The sequence below is a fragment of the Bufo bufo genome, chromosome 5 (assembly GCF_905171765.1).
Source record: "Bufo bufo chromosome 5, aBufBuf1.1, whole genome shotgun sequence".
NCBI classification, from domain to species: domain Eukaryota; kingdom Metazoa; phylum Chordata; class Amphibia; order Anura; family Bufonidae; genus Bufo; species Bufo bufo.
In genome coordinates, this window is record NC_053393.1 from 473,112,200 (window position 1) to 473,124,495 (window position 12,296).

The 12,296-nt window shown below is 46.4% G+C and overlaps 1 protein-coding gene across 1 annotated transcript in view; it reads right to left on the reverse strand.

Moving 5' to 3' along the window:
- PRKAG2 (protein kinase AMP-activated non-catalytic subunit gamma 2) overlaps nt 1-12,296 on the reverse strand; it is a 415,068-nt gene that overhangs the window by 237,996 nt on the left and 164,776 nt on the right. The window contains exon 2 of the mRNA XM_040434116.1: nt 3,345-3,416. Within this exon, the coding sequence (XP_040290050.1) occupies nt 3,345-3,416 (72 nt within the window). The remainder of the gene's footprint in view (nt 1-3,344; nt 3,417-12,296) is intronic.

Genomic DNA, 12,296 nt, shown 5'->3' on the forward strand with positions numbered 1-12,296 from the left:
GAAATCAATAGCCTGTGTGAGTAATACATCCATCCAGAGATGACGGGTTTGACTTAAAGAAAAACTTCGGAGAACACAGATACTCTGCATTACGTTTAGTTGAGGACCTGATGGGGCACAGCATGGACTCTTTCTCCGTTACAATAGGAATAACTGTGTCATGAACAGCCCGTGAGTCCTATACTAGACATAACATGGCATATACAGTCAGGTCCATAAATATTGGGACATTGAAACAATTCTAACATTTTTGGCTCTATACACAACCACAATGGATTTGAATTGAAATGAACAAGATGTGCTTTAACTGCAGACTGTCAGCTTTAATTTGAGGGTATTTACATCCAAATCAGGTGAACGGTGTAGGAATTAAAACAGTTTGCACATGTGCCTCCCACTTGTTAAGTGACCAAAAGTAATGGGACAATTGGCTTCACAGCTGTTCCATGGCCAGGTGTGTGTTATTCCCTCATTATCCCAATTACAATGAGACGATAAAAGGTCCAGAGTTCAAGTGTGCTATTTACATTTGGAATCTGTTGCTGTCAACTCTCAAGATGAGATCCCAAGACCTGTCACTATCAGTGAAGCAAGCCATCATTAGGCTGAAAAAACACAACAAACCCATCAGAGAGATAGCAAAAACATTAGGCGTGGCCAAAACAACTGTTTGGAACATTCTTAAAAAGAAGGAACGCATCGGTGAGCTCAGCAACACCAAAAGACCTGGAAGACCACGGAAAACAACTGTGGTGGATGACCGAAAAATTATTTCCCTGGTGAAAAAAACACCCTTCACAACAGTTGGCCAGATCAAGAACACTCTCCAGGAGGTAGGTGTATGTGTGTCAAAGTCAACAATCAAGACAAGACAGTGTGAATACAGAGGGTTCACCACAAGATGTAAACCATTGGTGATCCTCAAAAACAGGAAGGCCAGATTAGAGTTTGCCAAACGACATCTCAAAAAGCCTTCACAGTTCTGGAACAACATTCTATGGACAGATGAGACCAAGATCAACTTGTACCAGAGTGATGGGAAGAGAAGAGTATGGAGAAGTAAAGGAACTGCTCATGATCCTAAGCATACCACCTCATCAGTGAAGCATGGTGGTGGTAGTGTCATGGCGTGGGCATGTATGGCTGCAATGGAACTGTTTCTCTTGTATTTATTGATGAAGTAACTGCTGACAAAAGCAACAGGATGAATTCTGAAGTGTTTCGGGCAATATTATCTGCTCATATTCAGCCAAATGCTTCAGAACTCATTGGACAGCGCTTCACAGTGCAGATGGACAATGACCCAAAGCATACTGCAAAAGCAACCAAAGAGTTTTTTAAGGGAAAGAAGTGGAATGTTATGCAATGGCCAAGTCAATCACCTGTCCTGAATCCGATTGAGGATGCATTTCACTTGCTGAAGACAAAACTGAAGGGAAAATGCCCCAAGAACAAGCAGGAACTGAAGACAGTTGCAGTAGAGGCCTGGCAGAGCATCACCAGGGATGAAACCCAGCGTCTGGTGATGTCTATGCGTTCCAGACTTCAGGCTGTAAATGACTGCAAAGGATTTGCAACCAAGTATTAAAAAGTGAAAGTTTTATTTATGATTATTATTCTGTCCCATTACTTTCAGTTCCTTAACAAGTGGGAGGCACATAAGCAAACTGTTGTAATTCCTACACCATTCACCTAATTTGGATGTAAATACCCTCAATTTTTCGCCCCATAAGACGCACTTTTTCCTCCCCAAAAATGGGAGGAAAATGCCCCTGCGTCTTATGGGGCGAATGCTGGCAGTTTTACATTGCTGGATGCGATGTACGGAGCGGGGGCCGGGGGAGGGACTAGGAGGAGGAGCTGGGGGCCGGCAATAGCGGTGGGGCGGTGCGGTCACTGTACTATAGCCCCGCCCCACCGCTCCGGTATTGTAATATAAAATGTATTATTGAATTAAACGTTATTAAACATGCCCCCCTCACTCCTAATAGTACCGTATATCCTAATTGCTTGTGTATAATGCCGGCAGGCAGGCCGGGCGGGCGGCAGCGTAACTCCCTGATGTCACGTGCCTGCACCGCCTCCTTTATGAATGAAGCAGGCGGCGCAGGCAAGTGACGTCAGTGAGTGACGCGCCGGCCGCCCGTCCTGCCTGCCGGCATTATACACAAGCAATTAGGATATACGGTACAATTAGGAGTGAGGGGGGCATGTTTAATAACTTTTAATTCAATAATACATTTTAAATTTGTATACGGCGGCGGGGGGGGGGGGGGGTTTACACGGAATCTGTGGATGGCAAAGTTAAGGGGTGGGGGTCTGTGGATGGCACTGTTATGGGCTGGGGGGGCACTGTGGATGGCACTGTTATGGGGTGGGGGGTCTGTGGATGGCACATATATAACACTGCCATCCACAGATCCCCCCCCTGTAACAGTGCCAGCCACAGATCCCCCCCCCTTTAACAGTGTCTGTCATCCACAGATCCCCCCATAAGTGTCCGTCATCCACAGATCCCCCCATAAGTGTCCGTCATCCACAGATCCCCCCATAAGTGTCCGTCATCCACAGATCCCCCCATAAGTGTCCGTCATCCACAGATCCCCCCATAAGTGTCCGTCATCCACAGATCCCCCCATAAGTGTCCGTCATCCACAGATCCCCCATAACAGTGTCCGTCATCCACAGATCCCGTCCATAACAGTGTCCGTCATTCACAGATCCCCCCATAACAGTGTCCGTCATCCACAGATCCCCCATAACAGTGTCCGTCATCCACAGATCCCCCCATAACAGTGTCCGTCATCCACAGATCCCCCCATAACAGTGTCCGTCATCCACAGATCCCCCCCATAACAGGGAAAAATACAGTAAAGCTGACAGTCTGCAGTTAAAGCACATCTTGTTCGTTTCATTTCAAATCCATTGTGGTGGTGTATAGAGCCAAAAATGTTAGAATTGTGTTGATGTCCCAATATTTATGGACCTGACTGTACATTTTTCCTGGAGATCTCTATTGAAAAAACAGGATAATGCAAAATATATGATACAGTATCTAATTTACATGAATATCTTCTGTTTCTTCCTAGTTTGTGGTTTTCTTTTTTCTTGGCACTGCATTAAGCTGCTGGCAACTACACAGACTGAGGAAATGCCTAGTCGGAGCACATCCATTGTATTGTGCTGTGCTTTGTACCCATATAAACTTCTTCCTATTCCTGGGGTAAGTTACATATTTGTGCAATAACCAATCAATATGAGGAAACAGTCAGCAAGTGCTAAAGTTTGTTTTCAGTATTATTTAGGGGTCATTATAAATAAATCTATCTTTGGAATGAACATACCTTGCGGGGAGCATTTTTCTCAGAACTGTCCAAATCTCCATCCAGAAAGGGCATAGCAAAAGAGCTGAGATCCTGGGAAAAAATTAATAAAATACTGTTATTAGCCTTAAAGGGGCTGTGCATCACTCTGAAAAAGAGGGGAAGTCAAAGATGTAAAATAACAAATAAACTAATATTCATTGGTTCAATCCCCTGCAGATCCAGGACAGGCTGCTGGGGCTTCTGCACTGGAAGGGTAGAATACTGAAGAAGTGAGTGTCACAGTAGAAGATGTGAGCTATGTACACGCCTGTTTAAGGGTTAATTCACACATCTGTATGAATGGGTCCGCATCCATTTCGCAAAAGATGCGGACAGCACACTGTGTGTTGTCTGCATCCGTAGTACCGTGGCCCCGCAAAAAAGATAGAGCATGTCCTATTCTTGGACAAGACTAGACATTACTATCACAGGACCGTCCATGCGCGATCCGCAAAATGCAGAACACACATGGCCAGTGTCCGTGTTTTGCAGATCCGCAATTGGCGGACTGCAAAACACTTGCGGATGTGTCAATGGACCCTAAAGGGCATCTGTCAGCAGATTTGTACCTATGAAACTGACTGACCTGTTACATGTGCGCTTGGCAGCTGAAGGCATCTGTTCTGCTCTCTTGGCAACTGCCGCGCCCTCTCCACTTTGCTTGACAGGGCCAGATGTGATTATATTTTCACTGTCAGTGTCTGGTTTTACGGGGATCATGGGCCCGCTGCAGTGAGTGACTGGCCACAGCAGGGATATGTCCCTCATGAGTCATGTCTCTGGGTCACATGATGCATACCATATGATACACCTTATTGTGGATTATTCAGTATTGATCCCAGGTGAACACTTCATTGCTGCGGCCAGTCATTGGCTGCATCAGCCACGTGACCCGCATCAAACTGGATGGTGATGTGGGAAGATTGACAATCTGCAGAGGCAGGTTGGGAGCGAAAGAGCTGGAACCCAGCGGCAGAGATCAGGTAAGTATGAGTCACTCGTAGTTCTGGTCACGCTGGGGTGTCTATCACAAAGGCCTGCAGGGGTAAGCAACCCTTTTAAAGGTTCTTTAAATCTTTTCCTTAAGGCTAGGTCTACACGACGACATTTGTCGAGCGACAGATAGGGCACAACTACACTGCAACATTTGTCGCGCAACAATTTCTATAATGGCAGTCTATGGTGTCGCACTGCAACATGCTGCGACTGCGACGCAACAGTCGCAGAAAAATCCATCTCGAATGGATTTTCTGCGACTGTTGCGTCGCAGCATGTTGCATGTTGCAGTGCGACACCATAGACTGCCATTATAAAAATTGTCGCGCGACATTAGTGCAACAAAATGTCGCGCGACAAATGTCGTCGTGTAGACCTAGCGTAACAGCTAGGTTCACATTGTGCCTCCATGTACAGTATATACTGGAACATTTTTGCTGACATACCGTACATGTTTGGCCATAGGCTATCATTAGCTAAACATACTGTATACCAACCGAGTGCCCATTTGGCAGGTTTGGCAGATATATAGGGATATCTTTACCTCGACTGCGTTTAAAAACACAGTTGAGTATCTTTTTCAACATAACCATGGTATTATTTTTTCTTCAATGTCAGTAAATGGCACACGGATGCATAAGTACAGCGATGCAGAAGGTCCTGCCGAATGTATTGCCCAAACGTCACGTGAGATCAAGCTTTCTAAATCTTGTATCTATTTGCACTATTCCCGTGTTAATGTCTCCAGGCATTAAACCCCTCTACCATAAGCTAGATATATTTACTTATGTGATATGCACTACTGTACTGATTATTAGAAGGAGTCATGGTGCTCTACATCCTTCTAGCAATGTACTAACCTCTGGTACCCCAATTGATCAGCAAGAGAGAAAATATTTTAGTGACAAGCCGTCACTTGGTAAGACTGAAATACCCCTTTAAGAAAAGAAACAGCTTATCTATGCATAGTATTTATTGTTCGTTTTTACTATTATTACTACTACAAATTCTGATCAAGGAATAATGCCCTGTAATTATCTAATAATATAGCTAAGTCACTGTGTGACAGTATTATGAAATGCGAGTACTATTGCATGAAGCACAACAACTGATGTACGATATTATCCCATAAACATGTTTTCGTAGTTGGTGACCCTGGGATTTTGATATTGATGGCCTATCCTCAGGATAGGTCATCAATACCAGATGGAGGAGGCGGTCCAACTCCTGTTGTAACACCCCAGAGTTGCGTTACTACACGCCAATACCCTGCTACTATCTGCTAAGAGCCTTTACATTGTCATCTGATATGATTTTGCTCATGTCTTCACAACTGTGCATGTAATCCCCAGTCAGTGCAGCAAGGTGTAATAGGAATGTTCCTATTACCCAGGCTGTCACCTCCCCTAATGAACCCTGTTCAACAGAAATGCTGTGGAATGATTCCTCCCTATCCTTTCCCTACACCTTGAATAATCTTTCCCTGCACTTGTAAATCTTTTTTTTTTAGCACAATGACATTTTTTCTATCACTGTCCCTAGCGCCTGCAGACGTCTGTCTCTGCGTTAAGTACACTGGTAAATGGCAGAATCTAAGATGGCTGCCGCTATTTATAGGACTGTGACATCACAGGACTGGCTGGCCACTGATTGGCTGCATGCATGGCATTATGGGTGATCCCGCCTTCCCAGAGTTCCTTTCTCCATGTCCTCACACGTGCAGCAGCCATTTTAGGAAAAAATGTGATTCGTTACCACGAAGCGCGAGGAAATTCGCATTTTGTGCATATCGAACTTTTCCTGAAATTCGGAACGAATTCCATTTCGTCGGCTTCGATTAACTCATCTCTAATGTATAACAATTGACATATGATATTATTTCATAAACATATTTTGGTCAAAAGACACATTAGAAGTACGTAAGATCCATAATCCTGGGCAGACTTGTGTTGCAAGATTTGTGTTTATAGCATCACATAATCCTCTGCCACGGCTTCTTTCATATTTTTGTATCATGTGGGAACATGATGTATGTGATTATGATAAAATAACACAATGTCTCTCTACTCCCTTCTATCATACTTCCTTGTGTTCTTGTAAAATACAACTAGAAGAACGAGGTCCCTAGGATGCTTCTAACCTAATACAAGCTTTGACTTGCAAGGAAAGTAATGAACAGATACTTTATGCAGTCAACTCTTTTTGACCTTTGCTTTTTTTCCCATAGTGCAAGCCTCTCACTATTTATAATTGTGTTTCCGCTTCCATTTAACAATGTGGCTTAGAAACAAAGGGAAGTCCAAAGCAAAAGATCAACATTTTGTCCATAATGTTGCAACCTATAGTGACTTTGAATTACAGGGGCTGTCCAGGATTAGAAGAAAAAGGACTTTTCCAAAAACAGCACCACTCTTGTCCATCAGCCATATTCAAGCTGTTCCTTAGTAGCTTTTTTTTTCCAGAAGTAGGCACCAGAACTACACAGCTATGTCCACTATGTAGTAGACAGAAGTGGTTACTGCACCAGATGTGTTCCTGAGTCTTCCTGTTCAGCTGCATTTACAGTATGCAGCTGAACAGGAAGACTCAGGTAGACATCTGGTCAGGACTTGAGAGGAAGAGTCTGCCACCAGTCCAAATGGTCAGCTGGAGAACCTCTTTACATAAAACAGATGCTTGAGATAGAAAAGTGCAGGAGGGGGGTGGCGGTGGGTATGGGGGTTGGGAGATCTAACTATAATGCCAGGAGCAACCATAAAATGGCTCCCAGTCCTAGTACATATGCTGGGAGGACTTGTGCTTGAACTGGGGCAAATAAGTAAATAAGTAAGCATTGAGCTAGGAGCTATATTAGACTTGTAAATGTCATGGTGGTAAAAGGAGGTGCAGGCTCATTTACCAGACTATTTTAGGGATTTTTTTGAAAAAGAACCGGTCCCCAACAAAAATGCAGGTCCATCTGAAGGTGGCATGCAGGAGGTGCTGACCAGATTGATATATGTTTTAGGTGATCTTTGTATACACACTTACAAAGAGAATGCTTTTAATCACTGATAACACCTCCCATGGACACAACTGAGTTCAGAAAGAACAGTGATTTAAATGAATAAATTACAGATGAGTTAACTTTTTAAGATTTCAGGTTTGCTGAATTTTTTAAACAATGCGTTGTCTGGGGTAGTGTTCCTCAACTCCAGTTCTCAAAGCCCACCTGCAGGTCGTGTTTTCAGGATTTCCTTAGTATTAAGCAGGCTATATCAATGGAGCAGGACGGACCACAGGCATTCATTCTGTGGGATATTCTCAAATCATGATTGTCAGGTGGGCCCTGAGGACTGGGGTTGAAGAACACTGGCCTGGAGGGTATGCTTCCTCATTCAAAGCTAATTTGAATACCTTTCCTGGAAACCTCGGGTGGCATTGACCGGCCAAAATGCATGCGTACTACACATACTAGGCTCTCTCTCTCCCAAAACAAATCACAGCAAATTTGGGTTAGTTAGAATCTGAACTTTTTGGGAATTTAGGATCAATTCCAAACCAGTAGAATCGATTTGCTCATCCTTAGTATAAATTACAAATTTTAAAATTTGCTCATCTCCTCCTACTCTATATCATGCTACCCGGACTCAGTGTCGGACTTGGGTTCAATGGGCCCCCCACAATAAATTATTCTCGAGGACCCACCCCTGTATTATCAATAAACGTTAAAGAGGACCTTTCATGGGTCTGGACATTATGAAATAACTAGCAGGTTATGTAGGGCATAGTGCAGGAATGTAATATCGCTTACTAGTTTGTCTGGGCGCAGCTCCGTTCGCCCGCTGTGTCCCCTGTTCACTTTTGCCGCCTGGTATGCTAATGAATAGCATCGGTACATGGAAGGAGACTGCCCTGTTTCTCAGTGGGCGTCTCCTTCTCCCTGGCTGTAGCACGGTCCAATCACAGCAGAGTCACAGCCAGGGAGAAGGTGAGCTTTTTTTCTCCCTGGCTGTGACGCTCTACCTGCGATTAAACTCCATACACCTGATGTATTTATATGCTCAATAAAAAGAATTTAAAAAAAAAACTCCATACACCAGTACAGCACTTACTGCGGCCCAGCAGTGGAATCCATACACCAGTACAGCACTCACTGCGGCCCAGCAGTGGAATCCATACACCAGTACAGCACTCACTGCGGCCCAGCAGTGGAATCCATACACCAGTACAACACTTACTGCGGCCCAGCAGTGGAATCCATACACCAGTACAGCACTCACTGCGGCCCAGCAGTGGAATCCATACACCAGTACAGCACTCACTGCGGCCCAGCAGTGGAATCCATACACCAGTACAGCACTCACTGCGGCCCAGCAGTGGAATCCATACACCAGTACAGCACTCACTGCGGCCCAGCAGTGGAATCCATACACCAGTACAGCACTCACTGCGGCCCAGCAGTGGAATCCATACACCAGTACAGCACTCACGGCGGCCCAGCAGTGGAATCCATACACCAGTACAGCACTCACGGCGGCCCAGCAGTGGAATCCATACACCAGTACAGCACTCACGGCGGCCCAGCAGTGGAATCCATACACCAGTACAGCACTCACGGCGGCCCAGCAGTGGAATCCATACACCAGTACAGCACTCACTGCGGCCCAGCAGTGGAATCCATACACCAGTACAGCACTCACTGCGGCCCAGCAGTGGAATCCATACGCCAGTACAGCACTCACGGCGGCCCAGCAGTGGAATCCATACACCAGTACAGCACTCACTGCGGCCCAGCAGTGGAATCCATACACCAGTACAGCACTCACTGCGGCCCAGCAGTGGAATCCATACACCAGTACAGCACTCACGGCGGCCCAGCAGTGGAATCCATACACCAGTACAGCACTCACGGCGGCCCAGCAGTGGAATCCATACACCAGTACAGCACTCACTGCGGCCCAGCAGTGGAATCCATACACCAGTACAGCACTCACGGCGGCCCAGCAGTGGAATCCATACACCAGTACAGCACTCACTGCGGCCCAGCAGTGGAATCCATACACCAGTACAGCACTCACGGCGGCCCAGCAGTGGAATCCATACACCAGTACAGCACTCACTGCGGCCCAGCAGTGGAATCCATACACCAGTACAGCACTCACTGCGGCCCAGCAGTGGAATCCATACACCAGTACAGCACTCACTGCGGCCCAGCAGTGGAATCCATACACCAGTACAGCACTCACGGCGGCCCAGCAGTGGAATCCATACACCAGTACAGTGCTGACATATACTAGTGTATGGATTCCAGGGCACTATAGACACCTGAACTTCCAGTGCCAATTTAGTAAGCAAAATGGGGAAAAAGTATATTACAAAAATAAATTACCACATTTTTCACTTTATAAGATGCACCCGATGATAAGACGCACTCCAGGTTTAAGGGGAGGAAAATAAGATTTTTTTTTTTTTCATCAGACCTCATATTAAACACGGTCAGATTAGACCCCCATAAATATCAGGACATCAGATCAGGCCCCCATATCAGGACATCACATCTGACACCCTTATCAGGATATCACATTAGCCCTCTATGTCAGACCCCCATCAGACCTCAGATCAGCCCACCCTGTCAGACCCCATCAGACCTAGGATTAGCCCACCTTGTCAGACCCCCATCAGACTTCAAATCAGATTAAAATAAAAAACTCCTCTTACCTATCCTGCGCCGTTGCTCCTCTCCACCTCCGGCAGAAGTCGCGCTCCCCGTTTTCCCGGCCTGCGCTGCTCTGTCAATTGACTGTGTGCAGCGTCAGATAATAGTGCACGCACTATGTCCTGACACTGTACGCGGTCAGGACAGTGAAGCGCCGGCCGCAGGAATGAAGACGGGGAGGGTGAGTAATACAAGCGCTTGCGGCGCTTCGCTCCCCGTTCCCAGCACCTAATGGATATTAGTGACCGCTTCCATATGGAAGCGCTCACTAGTATTCGCTTTATAAGACGCGCGGCCACCCCCCCCCCCACACACACTTTTTTTGGGGTAAAAGTGTGTCTTATAACGTGAAAAATACAGTATATGCTTTACAATAGCTTTAACCACCTCAGGACCGCCGTACGCAGGATTGCGTCTTTGCGGCGGTCCTGTTGTTCTGGGTGGACGCGCCGGTGCGTCCTCTCGCGAGACGCGAGATTTCCTGTGAACGCGCGCACACAGGCGCGCGCGTTCACAGGATCGGAAGGTAAGCGAGTGGATCTCCAGCCTGCCAGCGGCGATCGTTCGCTGGCAGGCTGGAGATGTGATTTTTTTAACCCCTAACAGGTATATTAGACGCTGTTTTGATAACAGCGTCTAATATACCTGCTACCTGGTCCTCTGGTGGTCCCCTTTGTTTGGATCGACCACCAGAGGACACAGGCAGCTCAGTAATATGTTGCACCAAGCACCACTACACTACACCCCCCCCCCCCCGTCACTTATTAACCCCTTATTAGCCCTTGATCACCCCTGATCACCCCATATAGACTCCCTGATCACCCCCCTGTCATTGATTACCCCCCTGTCATTGATCAACCCCCTGTAAAGCTCCATTCAGATGTCCGCATGATTTTTACGGATCCACTGATAGACTGATCGGATCCGTAAAAATCATACGGACGTCTGAATGCAGCCTTACAGGGGAGTGATAAATGACGGAGGTGATCACCCCATATAGACTCCCTGATCACCCCCCTGTCATTGATCACCCCCCTGTAAAGCTCCATTCAGATGTCCGCATGATTTTTACGGATCCACTGATAGACTGATCGGATCCGTAAAAATCATACGGACGTCTGAATGCAGCCTTACAGGGGAGTGATCAATGACTGTGGTGATCACCCCATATAGACTCCCTGATCACCCCCCTGTCATTGATTACCCCTCTGTCATTGATCACCCCCCTGTAAAGCTCCATTCAGATGTCCGCATGATTTTTACGGATCCACTGATAGACTGATCGGATCCGTAAAAATCATACGGACGTCTGAATGGAGCCTTACAGGGGAGTGATCAATGACTGTGGTGATCACCCCATATAGACTCCCTGATCACCCCCCTGTCATTGATTACCCCCCTGTCATTGATCACCCCCCTGTAAAGCTCCATTCAGATGTCCGCATGATTTTTACGGATCCACTGATAGACTGATCGGATCCGTAAAAATCATACGGACGTCTGAATGCAGCCTTACAGGGGAGTGATCAATGACTGTGGTGATCACCCCATATAGACTCCCTGATCACCCCCCTGTCATTGATTACCCCTCTGTCATTGATCACCCCCCTGTAAAGCTCCATTCAGATGTCCGCATGATTTTTACGGATCCACTGATAGACTGATCGGATCCGTAAAAATCATACGGACGTCTGAATGCAGCCTTACAGGGGAGTGATCAATGACTGTGGTGATCACCCCATATAGACTCCCTGATCACCCCCCTGTCATTGATTACCCCTCTGTCATTGATCACCCCCCTGTAAAGCTCCATTCAGATGTCCGCATGATTTTTACGGATCCACTGATAGACTGATCGGATCCGTAAAAATCATACGGACGTCTGAATGCAGCCTTACAGGGGAGTGATCAATGACTGTGGTGATCACCCCATATAGACTCCCTGATCACCCCCCTGTCATTGATTACCCCTCTGTCATTGATCACCCCCCTGTAAAGCTCCATTCAGATGTCCGCATGATTTTTACGGATCCACTGATAGACTGATCGGATCCGTAAAAATCATACGGACGTCTGAATGCAGCCTTACAGGGGAGTGATCAATGACTGTGGTGATCACCCCATATAGACTCCCTGATCACCCCCCTGTCATTGATTACCCCTCTGTCATTGATCACCCCCCTGTAAAGCTCCATTCAGATGTCCGCATGATTTTTACGGATCCACTGATAGACTGA